At 56.4% G+C, this 21,926-nt stretch overlaps 1 protein-coding gene and 1 non-coding gene across 2 annotated transcripts; one reads left to right on the plus strand and one right to left on the minus strand.

The window, feature by feature from the left end:
• Nucleotides 1-4,441: 4,441 nt before the first annotated feature.
• On the minus strand, nucleotides 4,442-21,818 carry Npepl1 (aminopeptidase like 1). The gene is made up of 12 exons (XM_046433742.2): nucleotides 21,631-21,818; nucleotides 21,002-21,187; nucleotides 20,408-20,578; nucleotides 17,875-17,964; nucleotides 17,373-17,454; nucleotides 15,743-15,885; nucleotides 9,791-9,868; nucleotides 7,364-7,464; nucleotides 6,778-6,901; nucleotides 6,281-6,457; nucleotides 5,669-5,779; nucleotides 4,442-5,134 (listed from the first exon to the last, which is right to left on the minus strand). The coding sequence occupies exons 1-12, from the start codon at nucleotides 21,778-21,780 to the stop codon at nucleotides 4,976-4,978; spliced, it is 1,572 nt and encodes a 523-aa protein (XP_046289698.1). The 5' UTR covers nucleotides 21,781-21,818; the 3' UTR covers nucleotides 4,442-4,975.
• Trnav-cac (transfer RNA valine (anticodon CAC)) lies at nucleotides 14,330-14,402 on the plus strand. Its single transcript has one exon. It is a non-coding gene; the product is annotated as a tRNA-Val (tRNA).
• Nucleotides 21,819-21,926: the final 108 nt, after the last annotated feature.

Raw genomic sequence — 21,926 nt, forward strand, 5'->3', positions numbered from 1 at the left:
GTGGTCCAAACGCTCACCCATGCAGGAGAGAGCCTTGTGCCTGTCCCCTCCTGGCTCTGGAGGTGCCTCAACCAGGGTTTGCTGCCAGCCCAAGGTGGGACGTTAGCATATGACCAAAAGGCTCAGTTTCCCTGTATAGGCAGCATTTCACAAGCACGTCAGGGTGCCCACCGTGCAGGGAAGGGGGCTTACTGGCTGGCTGCAGGCCACAAAGCTGCAAGGGTGGTGGAGTCAGGGTCTGAAGCCAGATCTGCTGGGCCCAGGGCCTGGGCTCCCACCACACCCTATGTGCTCGTTGTTTCATAGACATCCGGCTCGCTGCCACAGGTAGCCATGTGAACAGTGCTGCTGTGGCTCTGGGTACACAAAACGCCCTTTGAGACCTCACTTTCCATCCCTGGGCGATGTGTGTAGAGGGCTTGCTGCTCCCTGGGGTAATTCTATTTTCAACGTTTTGAGGACCATTCCTCAACCCCAACCCCACCCAAGGGTTCCTACTTGTGTCCACACTGGTGTTTGTTGTGTTGTCTCCCTCTTTTCTTTTTTCACAGCGGCCATCCTAATGGGCGTGAGGTTGTACCTCGACATCGTTTTGACTTGTGTTTTTCTGGCAGTTAGAGACGCTGAGCTTTCTTTTGTGTCTTGTTGGCTATTTGTGTATCTTTTTCCAAGAAATGTCTGTTCCCATCCTTCGCCCATTTTTAAATCAAGTGTTTGTTGTGTTGTTGTTGTTGGGGTTTATGAGTTTACGTGTTCTGAATAGCAACCCCTTATTATATAACTGATTTGCAAGTGTGTCCTATTCTGCGGTTACCTTCTCCCTCTCTCGATAATGTGTTGATGCACCATTTTTTATGAAGTCCAACTTCCCTGTCTTTTTGTTGTCGTCTATGCCTTTGGAGCCACACTCAAGAAATCCCTGCCAAGTCCGATGTCATGAGGGTTTGTGGGGCCCATGCATTTCGTGGATGAGGAAACTGAGGCCCTAGCTGGGGCCACGTACAGCTCTCTAGGTGTTTGAGTGGTGACGAGCTCTCCAGAACTGTCTCCTGCATTCACCAAGACACACTCACCTGCCCAACGCTGCATGTGCCCCGTCCTGACCCAGGGCGGGGTGAGCAGTCTCCAAGGGCAGAGTGTGGGAGAGAAGACAGAAGTCACACAGAGTGCAGGCCATCCAGGCTGGAAGGCCCTGTCTCCCCTTGAGAGTCTGTTCTGGCCGTGTGGCCTCAAGCCTGTGCCTCTGTTGCACAGGAGCAGTGTCAAGGCATGTGGCCCAGGGTTCCCTGCACTAGCAGACCGCTGGCGCAGCATTAGCTCTCCTGGGGATTCCTGAGGACACCACAGGTACGAGAAAGCCTGCCCTGAGGTGCATCTGGGAGTTCTCACGCCTTCTCCAAGGGGGCTGCTCTGACTTCTCCTGGGAGCTGAGTTTCCAGCCATAGGCTTGTTGCCATGAGACAGATCTGCATTTCAGGGGATGCATGCAGGCCCTCATGCACGGTTGCATGAGGGCCAGCTCAGGCCATCACTATTGGGCCAGGCCCAGTATTGGATCCCAAGGAAATCCGCTCAACTTGCAAGAAGAAAGGGCGCACCTGGGAGGAGGGCTGTGGTGAAGCGGCTTCCCTGATAACTCCTGCATCTAGTACAGGGTGAGGAAGGAGGGCCCCAGATAGCCTGAGCCTCTTCCAAGCCAACGAGGGCCGGCTGGAGACTACCCGTGCTCATGCTGAATGAAACCAGACTTTGAACCTTTAAATTTGGGGGTTTTGTTCTCCTGACTGGAGTGCTCCCTTGATGGACCCCAAAGCCCTCAGGGCCACAACAGCATGGAAAGCAGCAGAAATGGCTCATAGGATGGATGTGGGTAGGCGTGGTCACCATCCCGGAGGAGTGCTGGCTTTTCCCCTGCCCCCTAAGCCCTGGGCATGGTCAAAGAGACCCCACACCTTGGGGGTGGACAGCCTGGGCTTTGGGGACCAATTTGGCAACAGAGGAGCATGAAGGACACCCACTTCCCTCCTGGACCCTCCCCAGGACCACATGGAAGACTGTTTTCTGGACCCAGAGTGGGGGTGGTGAGCCACAGGCCTTGTCTTCTGAGAGCCCCGCAATGACAGTGTCCTCTGTGTGCGTGGGGCTGGTATTTTTCCAAGGGCTTTTAAACGCATTATCTTGTTGGAGGCTCATCTGAGGCAAGGACTTGAAGCAGACTGCAAAACAACTAATTTACTGAATCCTGAATGGAGAGGAAGCTGAATGCAGTGTCTGTTTTTGCTGAATCTCAAACCAAAACAATCTTTTGTTAAAGAACAAACAAATAAACAAAAAAGCCGAACACTAATTCACCAGGGTACACAGTCTGATCGGAGGCTCTGGGTGGAGCCTGGCGGTAGAACATTCGGCAGCGCTTCCTGGGTGGTGGGGGCCCGTGGGGATCGTAGACCAGCTCCTGAGCGAGGGCATTGGGGGCAAGACAGGTCCTTCCCAGCAGCCCTCAAGCCCTGAACCGCAGGAGATGCTGGTGGGAGGGTGGGGGAAGGGCCCAGGTAGAGGACCCTGAGCAGGTGGCGAGGAGGGGCACTTTGGGGGCCTGGGGGCACAGGGGGCCCGCTGTGCCCGTGGAGGCGCTGTGTTGAGAACAGCCTGCAGGGCCTGGAGGCACCTTCATCTACAACATAAGCTGGGGTTTTGTTCTCTAGATGATTGAGAGGCCCATCCTCAGCGCTCTCTGGTAAAATCACTCTGTCTGAGTCGCTTCTTTGAAATAATTCTGTCTCCTCCATTTTCGGTGGCACAGAAAAATGAAGGGGAATCAATGGGCTCTTAAGCGCCCCAGGGAGGGACACAGTGTGGGGAGGCGAGAGGAGTAAGAAGAGGCGGTGGGCTGCTCTTGCTGGTGATGATGGGTATGGCCTGGTTCACCCAGGGGCACTTCCCTGGCACCCCTCGCCCCCATGAGAATTTCTGTGGAGTGTGGACGGCCTGCTCGGCCGACACAGCTTCCCATTCTACAGACTGGGTGGGCAGGAGCTGAGAAGCCCCCAAGTACCAAGCTCATTTTCTAGGCCGCTGGCTGGAATCCACAGTCAAGTGGACCCGAGAGGGCGTCCATGCTCCCGCCAGCGGCCCAACTGCTGTGACCCTGTTGCCAGGGCTCCAGGGGAGCCAGGGCAAGCAGCCGTCGCATCCTAAAGCCTTTTGGCCCCCAGGAAAGTAAGGCCTTTGGCTGGCTCCCACTTTCCCCGACACGGGCACGCAGGCCAAACCCTGGGCCTGCAGCTGGTCCCCAGCTGGGTCCCGGCCCTGAGGCTGCCTTTGTGTCCACACAAGGGAGACTGAGTTCCTCCCCTGCTCCTTGACCCTACATCCTGTATCCATGCAGAAGCAGCCCCCTGGCGGGGGGAGCGGATGGTGCCAGCTGCCCCAGAGAAGGAGCCTGACCACCTCGGTGACCTCTGCCTCCTCTGGGGTGTCTCAGGAAAGCCGGGCAAGAGCTGCCTATTGCAAGCCATTAAGCAAGCTAATGACCCGTGAAGGCTCCCAGCCCCTCCAGCCACTGGCCGTGCCTCCCCAGTGCTCAGGAGCCTGCTGTCTCCCCCTCACGTGGCCGCTGCCCACAACTACTATTATTGTGGGGGTGCGTTTTCTCAGACAGGATTGGGCCTTGGAACCAGGGCAGTGTATACAGCAGGCAGTTAATAAATATTTGCTTGAGGCCAGGTCCAGAGTCACCTTGATTTCCAGAGCTGTGGAGGGACCTGGGGTCCAGGGACGATTGGAGCAAGGTGGCCTGTGGGCTCAGGACACAGCCAGAGATGTGAGCCCTCCAGACCTGCAGTCAGGTTCCTCATTCCCACGACCCCCATGGAAAAGGTGGCTGCCACCTCCCCATTTGTCAGGACCTAAGTTCTAATCTCTTCCCCAGCTCCACTGGGGTGGAAGACAAAAGGTAGCAGAGACTTTGTCATCCAAACTGTGGGAACCTGGCTTCCATACCTGCTTTACTTGGGCCCCAGGTATGAGGGACAGACTCTGAATCCAGGATTGGTTTCCAGGAGTCCAGCCTACATTGCTTAGGATTGTGCTCAGAGCGAGGTTAGAGCCAGGGAAACACAGCCTGGAATGTACAGGGAGCCAGAACAGCCCTCCCTACAGGCTGTGGGACCCTGGAAGAGCCCTAAAAACCCATAGAGCCTCCACATTAGTGTATGCTGTGCACTCTCAGACAACCTGAACAGCTGAGCTGGACCTGACGGCCACCATCTTCCACCCCAGACTCCAGGGCTCTTGTCTGCAAAAACGGCTTGATTGGCTGGATCTCAAAAGCCAGAACTAGTGGAAGAAGCTGGTGGTGGCCTGAGCCTCCCTACCACAGTAGACACCAGGTCTGTTTTTAAGACATAGGTGTGGGAGAAAGAATGAGACAAAGCCAGGATGTGGTGTGGTCATATTTATTTAAAATTCAAGTGAATTCCACAGGGCCAGGGAGGACTCCTCTTACCCCACAGAGTGGGGTCCCTGGCAGCCAGTCACATCTTTCTGGGGGTGGGCTGGCTGAATGCCCCTGAGGTGTCACTTGGAGCGAGGGCCTGAGCTTTCAGCATGGAGCTGCCATGAGCAGAATCTGGGCCAGAGACAGCACAGGCAGAGGTGGGCAGCCTTTGGGCTCAGGTGGTGCTACGGGCCCCAGGGTGCAGGGGAAGCACAGTTTGCAGAAGCGGACAGAGGAGACCTGCAGATAGCTCGAACAGAAACAAACCCCAATGCTTCCACCCCAGCCCCTCCCTGGACCCCATCAAGCCCCAAGCTATCTTCTAAGACGTGGGAAGGAGCTGTTTCCGTTGCCACCCGGTCACACACAAAAACCAACCAAGGCCCATCTTAAGGTTTGATCTTTAAATTGCTTAAAATTAATCAGTGCAAAGTGAGGTAAAAAGCCTGGCCTCCAGGCCAAGGCGGGAGGCTGGTCTTACACGAGCCTGCGTCTCTTGGAGTCCCGACCCACGGTACCCTCCTGTGTCTCTGCCTCACAGCCCAGTGGGGACACCAGGTTCAGCAGGGGGTCCTCAGAGGCTCCACCGAAGAGTGCCAGCAGAAGAGCCACTCCAAAGCCAGTGGCTCGCTCACCCTGTGGCAGAGGGGGTAGAAACCCTGAGCTCCCACAGCCTCCTCCTGGCCCTGGCCGGCCAGCCTACCGAGGCAGGTTCCCCCAGGCCTTTTCTTGGTGAGGGGATCCTGGAGCACAGCCAGAGTCCTGGGCCTCCCAGTGGCGTCCTGCCACCCTCAGGGCCAATGAATGGGTGAGGCCTTGGGCACAACCCCAGGTGCTGTTCCTGAACCCCCAGATCTGCTCAGGATGGGGAGGAGTCAGAAGGAGTCCTGGGCTCCCTGCTGAGCATGGGGTAGCTAGGAGGGACAACACAAGGCAACCACTCTATTCCCAGGGATGAAGAGACCAGAGGTGGGGGGGTATCACAGCTGGCCGGAGGCTGGGCCATGGACAATGTGACCCTTGACACAGACTGAGCTCGGTCAGCAGCTCTGGAGACAGAGAGGCTCCATAAGGACAAGAGGAGGGGCTGGCCCAGGCCAGCAAGGAGGGGTGGGGCAGGGGAGAATCCTAGCAGGAAGCAAGGACACCGGGGTGGCCCAAGGCACTTACTGCATGCACTGGTGCGGCGATGTCCAGGTGGACCCAGACCCCAGGCCAGTCGAAGCCGATGTGTGAGGCAATGAAGAGGCCTGCGCAGGAGCTGGGACTGTTGTCACGGTCCTACGGAGGCCAGATGCACAGTGACCTCCTGCTCCCAGCAGCAGGAGGGGTTTGGGTAGCTCCCAGGTGCCTGTGTGGTCTCCCGCCCTGTCTGCCCTGTCCCATCATCCCTCGGTTGAGCCTCACCATGGCTTCGAGGAGGCCATGTGGCCAGCAGCACATGTGAGGGGAGGCTGAGGTCCAGCTGGAGGGCCTTAGCCACGGGCTGAGGAGTCAGCTCCACTCCAGGACAGGGGGAGCAGTGGGGGACCCAATGTGTTAACTGACTCAGACCCAGGAGTGAGTACAGAGCCCCAGACAAGTGGCAGGGAGGCCAGCGAGAGGCCCGTCTGCCTTGCGAACTGAACAGGCTCTTCCTGGACGTGCAACTGTACCCTGACCCACCTCACAGGAGCCCCAGCATTGCTGCTGCAGCTCCGGGCACAGTCTCCAGGGAGCATGAACCCCGTGGGGGTATGGCCTGCCCACCTGTCTGGGCATAGCCCTCAGCCTTAGACCTACCGCCACCGAGTTCTTCATGTCAGCCACGGCCGAGGTAAACTCGCTGAAGTGCAGCTCCGGGCAGTAGACCAGGGGGTGCACCAGGTCCCCGCACTTCCGGCCGGCCTTCACACAGGCCGCTTCCCACTCGGCGCTGTTGGTGAGCACGGCCGCATGGTACTTCCCCGTGGCGATGCCCTGGGTCAGCGTCACACAGGAGCAACCAGGAGGAGGGCAGGAGAGAAACACAAAAGACAAAAGAGGGACAGAGAGGCAGACAGGGAAACAAAGAAATCAACAGAGAGGTGTGAGAACCCAAAAGAAAGAAACCGCACTGTGAGCTGGAGCCTGTGGAGGACAGGCTAGGGGTCAGGGTCCCAGCTCGCCTCTTCACCCACGTGGCACAAACCCTCCTGCCACCTCAGCTGAGGGTGAGAAGTTTGATGCCAGCAGCTCCATCCCACCTGCCTTCCCCACCTCAGCCTCTCAGCAGCTACAGCTAAGCCTGGGGCACCCACCTGAGCCCCGGTCAGCGTGGCCATGTCCAGGATAATGTCTGCTCCAAGGTCTTTGCAGGCGTAGGACACGCCATCAGCAAGCACCAGCCTGCCCTCTGCGTCTGTGTTGTTGATCTCCACTGTCCTGGGGGTCAGCAGAGAGCCCACTCAGGAATGCAGCTCTCCAGGGTGACGAGAGGGACTCCCCTCTGGGACCACAGAGACTCCATTTATTTTTTCAATATTGTTTTAGTTGCAGATGGACATAATACCTTTATTTTCTTTAATTATTTTTATTGATACTGAGGATTGAACCCAGTGCCTCACACATGCTAGGCAAGTGCTCTACTACTGAGCCACACCCCAGCTCCACAGAGACTCCATTTAGAGCTCCTGGTCCCTCAAGATTCCCGACCATCCCCATCCTTCCCTAGGAGGCATGGACACCCTGTCCCCTACAGGGCAGCACAGATGGCATCATGGTGGAGTTCCTCCCACCCTGGGCTGAATTTAGGGCTGACTTGGCCTGACCCTGGGAAGAAGGCCACAAGTACACACTATAGGGTAAAGACAGCAAGGGATCAGGGAAGGGGAAGTCCAGCCTTACTTTCCCGAGTAGAGCAAGTGGATGTCATCAGGCCTCGTGGCATTGGGCCCCACTGAGTTCTCAGCCAAGCAGAACACAGCATGGAGGTTGTCTTTGAAGCCCTGGAGGGAGAAGTGGGCAGAGGCTTCAGATACAGCTAGAGGCTTAGGAGGGATAAGGCCAGCCAGGAGCTCTCAGACTCAAAGACGGACAGACAGAAGCTCCCAGGTGCACGGAAGGCAGCTCCAGGCAATACCTGATGGGATGCCACCTGCTCCACCAGTGCACTCATGGGTGCGTCTCCTGAGCCCCTGTCCTCTGGAACCTGTGTGGTCTGGCACTTTAAATCCGGGGTTTGGGGTGGGTTTCCTCATGACTACGTTGCGGTCATGTGTTCTAGCAGGACTCCCACCGGAGAGCTGTGTCCTTCTCGGAGCACAGTATCAGGAGGCACACCTCGACTGTGCCCCTGTTCTGGAGTTGCGCATGGCTACAGCAAGTGCCATGCTCCAATGAGCATGGGCCTCTAACCAGCCTGCTTCCCACTTGCTTCCTCGCTCCACTCTTAACACCTGTTGATCATTTGTACCTGAAAGAATGATCCCTGTGGTGTTGGCCAGATGACTTCCTATTCCCATTGTCCTCTCTATGGTTAGTGATCAGAATCCCACTGTAAGAAATGGTCCCTGGTTATTCTCCATTCATTTGCTGATCCCCACCAGGGTGGGTATGGGGCTTCCGAGGCTGCTCTGTGGGCTGAGTCACTACGTCATTATTTATCTCATGGCTCTCACTGAGGCACATTCCTTCTTGAGGCCGGCAGGAGACTGCAAACAAGGTGGACGGCAGTGTCCACATGGAGCCTGTGTCCAGGGCGCCTGTGGGAGGGGGATTTTTATCTACAGCAGGGCCCTTGGCCCCCCTTAGGTCACTGGCTATGGCCCCTGCAGGTAGAGGGGGACTGGCACCCCTCATGGCTGCCCACTAACGCATCAGTGTGAACTGCCAAGGGGCTTCCTGTGAAAAGGGAATTCAAACTGGAAAGAGTCTACCTGGGGCATTTTCCAGCCAGCCTGTCCCATGTGCCAGAGGGCACCCTGCTGGAGCAGCAGTCAGGGTAAATGGCCCTATGATCCCTCCAACTCTCCCACAGTGAGCACCCTACAGCTGGGCCGGCTCCCTGAGCTCCCTTCTGATACGCATATCTTCCAGGGAAGTGAGGTCTGGATGTGCCAGTGAGGTCCTGGGGGGAAGAAGGGAAGGGCCAGGCAGTAGGAGTCTGGTGTCACCACCTGCAGCCCAGCAGCTGCGCCAGGCAAAGGCCTTATTGAATGCTGGCCGCTTCCCTTGTTAGTCTCCAGCCAGCAAGGAGCACAGACACCTGCTCCTTCTCCAAATGCCCCCATCTGGGCTCTGCAGGACAGCAGTACTCACCTGTAAGCCCTAGAAGACCCTGTCCACGTGTGGCACTAGCAGGACACAGGCAAGAGCCAACCTGACAGTGGAGCAGGGACTCTGGGATGTTCCAACCTCTGGCATCCTGTACCTCCCATGTACCCACGGACCGGGCTGCAACGACTATTAGAGGGAGCCACCTAAGCCACATGGGAGGCACACAGAAAACCAGGAGGCCCCGCACTGGCCTCTGGCTCCTCTCCCATGCAGGCTACAGGTGGAACACCTGACCAGTCTGAGCCAGCAACTGTGTCAAGACCTTCTGGGTTTTTGTTTTTCAATTTTAAGTTTACCCCAAGGAACCAGCCTTCTCAGGTAGTGCCTAAGGGAGAAGAACATCCTGTATCTAGTGACACTAAAGGGCTCAGACTCTCAAAAGCTGCCTTGGAAAAGCTGCAATAAGGAGCTTATGCTTAGGACACCCAGGGCACACTCTGTTTAATAAGCATGTTTTACTGCTCTGGGACTTCTGGGCTTCCCAGGATGTCACCCAAGAGTGATCACAGCCAGCAGGCAAGGTCAAGTCTTGAGTTTCTACCAAAGTGAGGGAGGAAGCAGGCTGGGCATGGGAGTGGGGGAGTCAATCCTGGGGAGACATTTCCTAGAAGAGTGTCGATGCCCAGAAGGCTGTGGGTGGAATGACTGGAACACTTGGGCGGGGGGCTCAGCCCAGGGTCCGTTCTTTGGGATCATGCTTACTGCATGCCACGTGGCTTTAGGCCAGCCTCCCTCAATCCAAGCCAGGCCTTGAGTAGTGGGCAGGGTGGACCTGCCCTCAGGCTCTCACAGTCTGAGGAAGACATGATCATCCAGAGCAGCCCTGATAAAAGAAGAGAAGCTCTGGGACCCATGAAGGACCCAAGTGCAGAGAAGGGACGGGCCCAGCTGTGCAGACACAGGAGGGACCCTGGCTGGGGCTGGAGTGGAAAGGGCAGGCCAGAGCCCACAGGAAAGCCCAGAAGGAGCACCTGCAGAGGGTGGGGTCTCACTCACCTGCTTGACGGCAGCTCTGAAGGCCCCCAGGACAGCTGCAGCACCCCCACAGTCCCGCTTCATCCCAGGCATGGTGGTCTGCAGTAGCACAACAGTGGGGCAGGAGAGTTACTCATGGGGACATGCAGTCCAGCTGGCAGCTGCCCCTGCAGCCCCCACCCAACCTGCACAGCCCCACACAGGGCTCCCAGCCCACGAGGACCTGAGGCCAGGCCATGGAGCACGCCCAGGATGCATGACACTGACTCTTGAAGGAGCTATTCTCTAAGCAGCGGGAGAAAACGGCCAAGGACCGGGGCACCCTTTTGTTTCAGTAGAGTTTGGAACTGCCAAGTGGTAACTGGGTGGTAGGGAGAGCAAGAAGCCATCCAGAGCTCTGGATTCGCCCTGTGGAGCATCACACACACCAGCCCCACACTGATCCAGCCACCCAGCCCCCATGTCAGCCTAGGTCTATCGGCAGGGCCTCTTCATATCCACTTCTCCACCTGAATTGTGAGGAAGAAACCAAGGTGCAGGAAGCTTCTGTGGCTCCCCCGGGGATACTGGTCAGCATGGAGGGTCTGGACCAGGCTTCCAGGTGGCCATCAGAATTATGGTCCCTCCTGGACTCGGAATCCTGAGGTGATGAGCTCACCAACGAGCCAAATCGCTTGTGTTCTCCACACCTTGCAGGTTCCTGTCCCCACACACTTAGGGTAGGGAAGGCTGCTGCCCAGCCAGCACCCCGTACAACAGCCTGGCAGTTGGCATTTGCATGGCTCTAGCTCCCAGCAGCAGAGCCCTGGCAGAGTAAACCTCAAGGCTGCCGAAGGCTCCCCTGGGGGTTCTCCCTCTCCAGGCACAGCTTGTCATGGCAGCCTGTCCACTTGTCCTGAGCAGGGCCCCACCCTGGTTTCTGACCTGCCAGCCTGGCACACTCTCACACTCCTCTCAATTCCTGCCCCTCCCCGCCACCAGCACCTTCCTGGAGCCACCTCCACCTGGCTGTCTGCCCTTTTCTGCTGCTTCTCTGGGTGGGTGCCTCCTGTCCCTGGTCCCCACCTCTAGCTGTCAGCACAACCTGGTCACCCTAATGTCAGTGCATCCCATCAGAAAGGGCCAGCTCCACCTTCCTCCACAGTTCAACATCTCCTGACTGAGCTGGGTCCTGGAGCCCTAGGTAGAGACACGCCCCACGAGGATGGGAGAGCCACTTCCATAAACTATAACTGCGAGAGTGCTTACACACGTCTACATTTTATAGGTTCCCAGCTGTAATGACAAATTCATATTTTAAATTAACAACAGGTGCTCAGACATAAAGATTTGAACTTCAAATTCACTGAGTGATTCTTGAGCCCTGATTGTATTACACGAGTCTTGAATTTTGGTGGAAAGTATTTTTAGATATAAACTGAGCTGCTTTTATAATTGAGTGGAAATGATCCATCTAGCACTACTGAAAACAAACTGTCTTTCCGCCCTAATTGTTGGGCAGGCATGGGGCTGTATAAATGGAAAAACGGGGCCTTGGGTCTAGAATCTAACCATTTCAAAATGACCTGCACAGAAACCATCTCCAGACGGTTGTTCTCGGAACATCACATGTCCTCGGAACATTGCATGTCCTTGGAACATCGCATGTCCTTGTCACAGGTGCCACTGTGCCACCTCCCAATCATAGGCAGAAAACTGCCAGGTTCACGAATATAGCTCGATTGATTGCACAAAGTTCCACCAGCCCCTGAGTGTCCTTTCCATCTTTATAAAAGAAGCGATGTTCCTGGTGATGCTTAGAGTCATTCACCCTTTTTGTTCATTAACTAATGGTGCAGAAGTCCAGGGAGGGTTAAAGAGCTGGAGCCCCCCGCAGGATCACAGCCACAGCCCAAGAGAACGAGGAGTCACTGGGTTCCTCCCCAGGCCATCCAGGAAAAGAAATTTCACTGAGGAAGTCCCTTGTTGGAGCAGTGCAGTTGATTTTCGAGACCTCGACCCCAAGTGCAAGCACGATCACTATTCTGTGTGGCCAAGGCACTGCTGCTATGTCTGCCAGGGTGGCTGGTCCCAGTAGAAGCTCTGTGGCCTCTGTCTGAGAGAAGAGCTCTACCAGTCACTCTGCCCAGGGGCAACAGACAAGGGAGGCACTCAGATGGAGGTATCTGGCAGGTATTTTCTAAAGTGAACAAAGTGAGCTTCTCATCTCCAGCAAACAGCCAACACTGGTTATCACCAATGGTAACTCTTGAGTTCTCAAGCACAGATCAGAACCTTGGAAAACGTCCACGTGCCACTTGATGGGCTCCCCCTGACACAAGGATTTTTCTGATGAGCTGGGCAGTGACATCAGCAAACCTGAGCTTTTGAAAGTATATAGTTAGATGTGTTAAAATGTGGGGTTTCTACCTCCCTCTGTGAACCCATATTCTCCAAATGACCCATGCATGATATGACAAACACACATCTAGGGCTCAACAACTAGCAGATGAGAGCACAGAAGTGCACTGATGGCTTCAGATTTCATGTCATAACCAACCTTTAAGAAAATACCACTTGTCGAGTTTTGGTGTAATAGCAAAGAATGTCTATGATTATGTGACATATTTCTCCCTGTTCCAATCATAAAATGTGTGAGGCCAGATTTTCTTAATATATTATGAATAAAACATATTGCAATAGACTGGACACAGAGGCAGATACAGACCCCAGCTGACTTCTATTAAGCAGATACTAGCGAGTTGCCAAAATGTATGATGCTACCCTTCTCATTACATTTTTAAAAATTTTTGGAGTTTTTTTCATAAAATTATTCTGCTCATGTTAATGTATAACAGATTTGTGTTATTTTCAGATGAATTATAAAGATCTTTTACACATCTCAGTTTTAATTTCTAGCACAGTGATATTAATAAGTATTAATAGGTGTCACTGTCAATGTCAATAGTGTGCTCTACCAAAAAGTCTACTGGTTCTTGAATTTCAGATACATGATAAACAAAGGCTCTTTTGGTATTAATACTTTTTAAGAGTATAAAGGGGTCCAGAGTAACATCTGAGACTTGCTATTCCATGCTGATCCTCATTTGCCTTTGAAATCTCTGCAAATGAAATTGCAACGGTTCTTGCAAACTTGGGAGCTCTGCTGGCCCCAACCAGCTTGCTTTTTGAGAAGGGCAACTGCTGCACCATTTGCTCTTGAGATGGCCACTATGTTGCTCCCTGTGTTGAGTTTTGTACCAGTCCTTAGGTGAGGTTGTGAGTACCTTCAGGTCCTGACTTGAATCTGCCAACCTCTGGGGCCTCAGTGAGTAGCCCAGAGCCCAGCCTAGTAAGGCTCAGGAAAAACCCGACTCATTAACAGTTCTAAGTGCAGGGTTCAGGTGGACAAGTTCAAAGTGGATGGTCCTGGGCACTGGGCCATTCCATGTAGCACAGGGCCTGCACAGTACTCTGACCTTAGAAGGAGGCTGGGGCTGTCTCATTTTTGGAGAATGACCTGGAGCCATGGAAGGTACCCCATGATGTTTTCTCTTCTAGCTCTCCTGAGACCAAGGCCTTCCTGGAGCCACCTGTCTGAGGCCAAACAGGTGAGTTAGGCGCCCAAGGGAGCAGTTAGAGCCATGGGCAGGAGATGTTCCCAGGAAGAAACCCTGCGTCTTCCTCTGGCCCTCCAACAAGCCAACCTTAAGAATGAGCATCGGATCCCAGGAGAAGAGAGGCCACCCTCTGCAGGCCGGGAAGCAGTTGCCCAGGGCAACAGCAAGGGAGTATGGGTGCAGGGCAGGCAGCCAGTACCCGGTGGGGGTGCACGGCTTGTGCAGGATTTAAAAGTATTTGTGAGGGGCTCACGGTGGGCCTCCTTGTTAGTATAACTGAGCACTGGTGTCTCTAAGGTGTCAGTAATCAAAGATTCCTTTCAAAGAACACCCGTGGCTGGTCGAAACGTGAACAACTGCTTTGGCGTCTGCTGCATCTTAACCATGTCTGTGAAGCTTTGTGCCCGTCTCTTCCTCACTCGTCCCTGGGCAGTGCCCTCCTACAGGAGGTCACGCTGGCCAGCTGCACCCCTGCCCACCTGCCAGCCACTGGAAGATGGTTCCCTGGCAAGGGTTTTAGGGACTGGCTCTGCTGACTGGGGCCCCGGCTGGTCCCCTCTCCCTCTGCCATTCTGTCCACAGACACTTGAAAGCCGTTAGAGTGGATCCTGGGGAACCGAGAGCATGGCCAGCGCTGCAGTTTGTGGAATGTCCTGTGGGACAGGATGTCCAGAAATCTCCGCTGAGTCCTGTGGTGAGGACCTCAGTATCTGCACCTCGATCACCTCACGTGACCCAAATGCCTCACAATCTAATTAGCAGCATCGTTGCACCAGTGGTGACTAAAGACAGACAGGAGCTGGGGCTGCCTGTCGGACACGGATGAGTGGAGAAGGCTGATGTGAGGAAGGTAAGCACGGAGAAGCCGAGGCCCAAACACTCGAGCACAGCGTCCATTACAACAGACCAACATGGAGGCTTAAGTTTTTTTTTCTATTAAAAAATCCATTAATGAGAGGCTGGGGATGTAGCTCAGTTGGTAGAGTGTTCGCCTCACATGCACAAGGCCTTGGGTTCAATCCCCAGCACCATCAAAAAAAAAAAAAAAAATATATATATATATATATATACACACACACACACACACACAAATGATATTTAAAGTATTGTGCATTGCTGTTTTCTTTACTTGTACTGGGATATTTATTTTCTTTTTAATTTCTTTACTGGCATATTAATATGTATGGAATTCAATAAAAGAGTGTTCACTATTGGTGGGGCTATTTTTAAACCTTTATTATTAGTTTCATTTCCTGATTAGTCCTGAAAATAATTTTGTTTTTTTAGAGGAGGGATATTAAAAAACAATCATCCACTCCAGGTATTAAATACTTTAGGTATGCAGGAAGTACTCAACACAGCAGCACAAGTCTCTACCCTAAACACCAACCAACATTGGATCAATGTCAGGGAGGCAACAGGGAGTGGAGGGGCCTGCGGCAAACCAGGGATCCAGGATGTGCTCACGAGGTAGCCACCACTCAGCCCCGGAGGAATGTACCAGGTGAGAATCCAGAACTTCTGCGTTTACAAATGATGATGAATCCAGTCTTTTATGAGAACTTTTCCTGTTTTGAAGTGTTCAATTTCTAAACCATATGGTCAAGGGGATGCATGTGTGGGCCCTCTGGCTGTGGCCAGCACCTGAGGCCTTCTCTGGAGGAGCGGAGCTTGTTCTCTCCCCACTGCCCTTTTCTCTCCTAGGCCCTCTTCTGGGTCTCCTAGGGAGTCGAGGCACTCCCTTCCCAGTTGGCTCCTTCCCAGACCTTCCCTGAGAGCCCAGCCCAGGCCTGGGCACAGTGGCTGCTCCACAGTGTGCCAAGTCAGCTGCCCAGATGGACACCTGTGTGGAGAGTGCTGGCCACACAGGTGGAGGTCAGCGCTGACATTCCTCAGGCATCCGGAGATGCCCTCGAGAAGCCATATCACAGGTTCTCCGTGGACAGCCACTCAGCACATCCCCATAAGAAGTACTTGCCTCGCATTTGTGGAGCACCTGTTTCTGAGAGGCCCTGTTCAGCCCCGCCACACAGCATTCCCTCATGGAAACCTGGGGTGGGCCACGAGACACGGCGGGCCCCCCCGCCAGCTCTTCAGCCTGATCTCCCTGGCCCTGCTTCTCACCCTTTCACCATTTCTGTGGCTCCCCTCTGGCGACTGTCCAGGGTTTGCTGTTCCTGTGTCCTGTACCAAGTGTGAGCGTGAGCTCCAAGTGTCCCCACAAAACTGCTCCTTCTCAGAAAAGGAAAAGACTCATGGACTCCCTCCCTAAATCAGCTCAACTCTGAGCTCTGGGGAACCTGGCTACCTCCCTACGGCTGCTCTGGGGGAGCAGGATGAGCTGGCCTGGACCCAACCCTTGGACCCACCTCACCTTCCCTTTGATGCTGAGGCCCCCGGTGTCATAGACGATGCCCTTGCCTACCCACGCAATGGTCTGCGTGGCTCCGTCCGGGCTGTGGCTGAGGACCGCTAGAGCTGGGGGGTGCAGGGCAGCTTTGCCTACCCCATAGATCCCTGTAGGAGTAGGGAGAGGAGGGTGAGGTGCAGGCTGCACAGGCAGGGACTCCAGAAGGCCCTGGGCACATCCACCCCGGATACTGGCTCACAGATACTCCCCTGGACAGCTGTGCTGCCCTAGCCCTGGCCCAGCTCCCTCCTGCCCCAGCCTGCATGGGACCTGGGAGTGCAAAGTAGTTCCAATGTCCGAGGCTGCGAGTGATCCTGTGCAAAGTATCATCAGGCAAGAAAATCCACTGAGCAAAAAAACACTGTATCATTTCCAAAAGGAAACGAACAGGCTCCCAGAGTGAAATGATTCTTGGATGAAGCTTCAAGGCCACCTGGCCCACACTCATCCCCTGGCCCTGAGCCTGCCTGCCTGGGAAGCCTGTACTGCCTACCGCAGCCCACTCCCACAACCCATGGCTTGCTCACCCCCCAGGTTTACATGCCACTTTTCCCAAGAAAAACAGAACTTCCCAGGGCAGAGGCCCCATCCCCTGGTGCCTGGGCCACTGAGTCAAGAGGTCATGGTGGCTGCCGGACAAGCTCCCGCAGAACCCAGGGCAAACGCCACCTCTGAGAAACTTGCCCCAACCTAAGAGGCTTCTACCTCCTGGTTTGTGTATCTGTGGGTGCGCTTAGTGACCCCTCCACTGGGTGTTCACGTCCTGTGCAGTATGGGCAAGTCCTAACCAAGAGCACAGCAGAGGTGACAAGATGCCTCCCCTGGGATGAGATGACAAGAAAGCGGGCTCCCACCTCTCACTCTCCCTAGAGCCCAGCTCTGAGGGCAGCTGCCGTGCTGTGAGCTACCCGTGGAGAGGCACAGGACACAGCAGGGAGAGGCCCTGGGCCACGGAGGCATCCCCAAGTCCCCATGGAGGTGTGGGAAGCTGTCTATTGCCTCCAGCTGCCAGCTACCTTGGGGCTAATCTGTTTGGCAGCCACAGGTAACTACAGCATTGGAACCCCAGCCCCCAGCCCTGGGAAAGCCCCGGGGCAGCCCAGGCACATGCCTTTCTCTGGTTCCCAGGCAGTGGGAGGACGGCCTGAGCAGTCAGGGGAGGCCTCTGAGGAAATGCTCCTGCAACCGAGGCAGGACAGAGACAGAGGAGAGGCAGGACAGCCCCCACCGCAGGATGTCCTGGGTGGAGGATTCCCACTGGAGAGCCACCCACACAAAGGTCCTGAATGGGACGTGAACTTGTGTATTCGAGGAACAGAGAGGCCCTGCTGAGCTGGCCTGGGAGTGGGATGCACAGGGTGTGGAGGCTGCTGGAGGGAAGGACTTGGGCCTAGCAGCTTCCAGAATGTGCATCATAACCTGGACGGCTGCCCCTCCCTCCCTCAGAGATGGTCTGCTTCCCAGGTTCTGGCCTGGGCTTAGACACAGGATGCAGTTTGGGACAATTCACCATGTGACTCGCTGGCCCCCTGCCACCAAGTGGCTCTGGCTACCCACACCAGGCCCCAACCTGGGAGCTGCAGCCCGCACGCACCTCCAAAGCCTCTTGTCTTCAGCTCCTCATCGCGGATGATGGTTGGGGTGATCCCCAGCTCTTTTCCGACTCTGTTGATCTCCTGGACACGTTCACGGAAAAAGCAACAGCACAGAGACCATGAGGAGGCTGGCCTTAAAGCGAGGCTGGGGCCTGCAATGAGCCAACACCCATGTGGTGGGAGAGGAGCCAGCCTTGGAGGCCAGCGGCTGGGATTCTTGTGATGAAGGCGCACCCTCCACCCTCGCCAGCTCCCTGCAGTTCATGGCTGTGGGCCTGCTGGGGTCTCAAGGCAGGTCTTGTCCTCCCAGTGCCCTTTGCTGAGGCTGCGGCCTCGGAGCTGGGTGGACAGCATAATAACCTCATGGGAAACAGCCTCAGGATTCCAGGGCGAGGTCAGAGAGTGTGGACAGCCCCAGGTTTCTCTGCCTCTGCTTGGGGTCTGCAACACCCACCCCAGTTGCCCCCCTGCCCCCACTGTTTGCAAAGGCCAGGGACAAACCTCCAAGAAGGCATCGGTGTTCATCTCATTGCAGGGCATGTCCACAATGCGGGCAGCCAGCCGCACACCTTCTGTGGCATTTGTTAAGCACTAGGAAAAATGAAAAAGACTGTCACAGGGGCTGGGGACCTGGGGGGAGGGGGGAGAGGATACCCTCTCCTCATCCATTTCCCCAGGAGCCCAAAGGCACCAGAGGTTCCCAGGCACAGGAGACAGGTGGGAGGCAGAGGAAGGCCCATCTGCCCTCCCTTGAGACTGGGACCCACAAATGGAGAGTTCTACATGGTGACCACCCAGACCCCTAGCACTGCACAGCCCTGAGGCCCAACGCCCTGATTTCCTATTCAGGGTCCTTTCCAAAACCTCCATCCTCCCGCCGCCATCCTGCCACATCTGAAGGACACTGAATGCACGCTGGGCACAGCCACCTCTGGCCTCATTGGGTTCAGTACCCTTCCTTCACCTTCAAACTCCGGCCACCCTCCTCCTGTACCCACTCCCCAGTCACAGGAGGTGCTACCCCCACAGGGACCCCACGTGAGTGTCACAGGCTCCTGGGGGCATGCAGCTCCGACTGCCCTGTTCTCCTTATCACTGGACAGCATGCTCTGGGTACAGGGTTTGGGAGAGAGGAACTGGACTGAGCCCTACCACAGGGACCTTATGTGTCCACCCAGCACCCAAGAAAGCACTGGGAGGGGCCGGTGAGGAACACAGAAGCAGAGGTCACAGGGCCCAGAGACCTGCTGCTCTCCCACCTGTGCCCGCCTGCTCACTCTTGTCTGCCCACAGCAGACTCTGGAGGACCCCTGCCCCACAGTGGTTCCCACTGCCCACCCCAAGCCTCAGAAGCTTCAGGCAGCTGGCTGCATCAGGCCCTCCTCACTGGCCACAAGGAAAGGATATTAAGAGAAAAGCAGCACAGTGCCTGCGGGGGCGCGGGCCACCGAGTTCATCATCAGCTCCCCCAGGCCCTGCACGTCGCAGAGGGCAGGCGCGAGGTCGATTCCAATAGCCTGGCCACCGCCCCCGCCCTGTCTGCTTGCTGCTTGAGCCACTGCCTGTCCCAGGTAATTAAACCCCGAAGCCTCAAAGGTAGAGACCTGGGACTTGACAGCTCGGATATGAGATGTGCAGCCCTTGACGCCTGTCAGCAGCTCTTGTCCTGTCTGGGAAGTGCGTCAGTGCAGTAGCACTGGCCTCAAGGGAGGCAGCCGTGACCTTGCAGGCCCCACCAAGCTCAGCTCTGGCGCAAAGCAAGGGATGGCAGGGCACAGCACGCAGGTCTGTCTCCTTATCACAAGAGCAGGGCCATTCATTCATTCTGTCCACACATACGTAAGGACCTACTATGTGCCAGGCATCATCCTAGACTTTGGGGGTCCAAAGATGCCTGAGGGACTCAAGGGCAGCACATCAGGTGACCACACACTAATCCATGAAAGCATCAGACAAGTGGGCAACCACAGGACTCAGAGCCCAGGGGCGGGGGGGGGGGCGTTGAGGAGGTTCCCTGGTGAGGAGAAAGGAGAAGGCTGTGTAAAGGCTACAGAGTGTCACTCCCTAAATACATTTGAGAGGGGGAGGGAAAGGGGAATCCAGCCTGAGGTCTGCGGGATGGTGGGCCTGGAGCTCAGAAGAACTCCCTGGAGACAGAGGGAGCAGGGAACAGGGGGGGCCCAGAGTGCCTGACAAGACCCAGCATGGAGAAGGTAGGCTTGGAGAGGCTGGAAAGGGGGCACAAGAGGTTGTGGCAGGTTAGGAGAAATGGGAAACTGGCTCCCAACAGGTGGGGGCCTCAAGGACAAGGGACAAGGCTCTGGTCCAGCAGGCAGGACCCTTAAAAACATTGGCAAGGGGGAAAAACCCAGGTTTGGGTGGTGGGTAAATAAAGGGAATTAAGAAAAACGATTGGACTATGTCATTTAAAATTCTGGAGATGAAGAGAAAAAAGAGTTGATTCAATGGCAGAGACAGAAGCATGTTCCCTCCTTCTATGGAGGGGACATTACAGGGCTCAGAGAGGAGCTGCAGACAAAGCGGGGGGGCCGAGAGGGAGTCTCACCAGGCTGAAGGCGATGGCCTTCCTGAGACAGAAGTGAAGGGGAAGCTCTGGAGCAGGAGGCAGGTGACTGGGTCTGGCTGCTGAAGCAGGTGGCCCAGTGAGGCGAGGCCACAGCAATGGTGTCAGGGCAGCTATGAGGGACCAGGGGCTTCAGGTCAGGCCCATATACAGGCTCAGAGGCTGGAAGTGCTTCCAGCTTGGCCTGCAAAGGACCATCCTCGGGACCAAGTGGAATAACATCTGTATAAGTGCTCTGGGAAGGGTGACGCATAACGGGGTGGTTGTGTAAACCCAGCCAGAACAGAATCCTGAAAACAGCGCCTCCCATGTTGGACTCCCAGTGACTGCCCCCTGGGGACTCCCAGGAATGGCAGCAGCCCTACTGTCCTCCCCTGGGAGGGGGCGGCATCTCTCAGGTGGAGAGCTCCTGGGGGCCCAGGGACAGGGTATGCACCTCCAGACACCCACTTGCAGAGTGGACAATTCCACTGGCCCGTTGTCCTGTCCCACTAGGAAAAATTCCACTGTGACAGTCCTCTTCTCTGTGCGACGAGAAGCCCCTGAGCGGTGGCTGAACAGAGGGAAGGCGCGGGCCAGGGCACAGGCAGAGGCGAAGACATCTGGTTGCTCACAGACCATCTGCAGCACAGGGAGAGAGGCAGGTGGGGCCCAGGACCAGGGGGCTCCATGGGGCCACCCATAGCTGCTTTCTAGAGCAGCCCCAACATCAGCTCCAGATGAAGTCCTGCAGAATGGGTGCCCCAGTGATCCCATTCCTCAGGTGCCTTCAGAGTGATTTGAAGCACTTCTCGCTCCATAAGCAAAAGGATGTTGGCCACCAGCTTACCAGACACAGGGAAGCACGGACATGAGGCTTAGCCTCAGGAAATCTAGGCTGGAGCCTCTGATTGGCCACTTTCACTGACCTGGGGTAAATCACTTGGTCTCTTGGGACCTTTTACAAGGCAGGGACTGTGATATGAGGTCCCAGGGGCCAGAATGCCCTGCTGTCCATAGAGGGCCCTGAGCTCCCAGAGCAGCCCTTTTCTCAGAGGCACTCACCAGAATGCAACGATGGGTTCCAGGTGGCAGGCAGGTCCGCACAAGCCTGGTGATGAAGTGGGCGGCAGAGGGGCTGTTGTGTCTGCTCACCCTGGAGGGCAGGGCTGCCACGGTGGCGCAATTCAGGTAGAGGGGGCAGCTGTCCGTGGGGTTGGGGTTGAGTGTGGCCAGAGCGGCCTGCCAGAGCTAGATCATAGGGAGACAAGAGAGACCAGACTTCAAACAGCCGCGGGAGCGGGCCCTGCCTGCCTCACCAGCACTTCCCAGGCGCCCCACCCTGCAAGTGGGAGCTGTGTGTCCCTGGCTGGCACCTCCCACCCTCGTGGGATCAAGCCTGGGCCTGAGAGACGGTCAGGGGCCCCTCTGATTCAACACTTGGACACCAACTCGGTGGGGCTTGGCCAGTTTCCACTGAACGGGGTCAGGGGCCAGATGCCACGAGGAAGGCCGGCTCTGCAAGCCAGGCCTGCGCGTCCGTCCGGGGAACCAGGCCGGGAGGCGCGGGCGCAGCAGGCCAGGCCGGCGCCGGCGTCCGGGACCGCGGGGCCCGGGGCGGGCTGTGTCCGCGGGCGGGGCCTGCGCGCCGCCGGGCCTGGCTCCCGGGCGCATGGCGGCCGCGGCCCGCTCACCTCCTCGGTGACCCGGGGCTGCAGCTTCCCGCGGACGTGGCTCCAGGGCACGCGGTGTAGGTGGTGCAGTTGCCCGAGCAGCAGCAGGGGCCGGCTCTGCGGGTCCGCGTCCCCCGCGCTGGCCTGGAACTGCAGCCCCACGCTCGCCATCTTCCCCGCGCCGGCCGCCGGCCGCCGCGCCCCGCTCCGGCCCGCTCGGCGCCGCCCCGGCCCGCGCCCGCCCCGCCTCCCCCGCCGCGGGCCGCGCGAGACGTGCAGGGCCCGCCCGGGGCGCGAGGGGGCGCGAGGGGCGCGGG

The sequence above is a fragment of the Marmota monax genome, unplaced genomic scaffold, assembly GCF_021218885.2.
Source record: "Marmota monax isolate L192 unplaced genomic scaffold, Marmota_monax_Labrador192_F-V1.1 WCK01_AAM20220418_F8-fsc00014, whole genome shotgun sequence".
Taxonomy (NCBI): Eukaryota; Metazoa; Chordata; class Mammalia; order Rodentia; family Sciuridae; genus Marmota; species Marmota monax.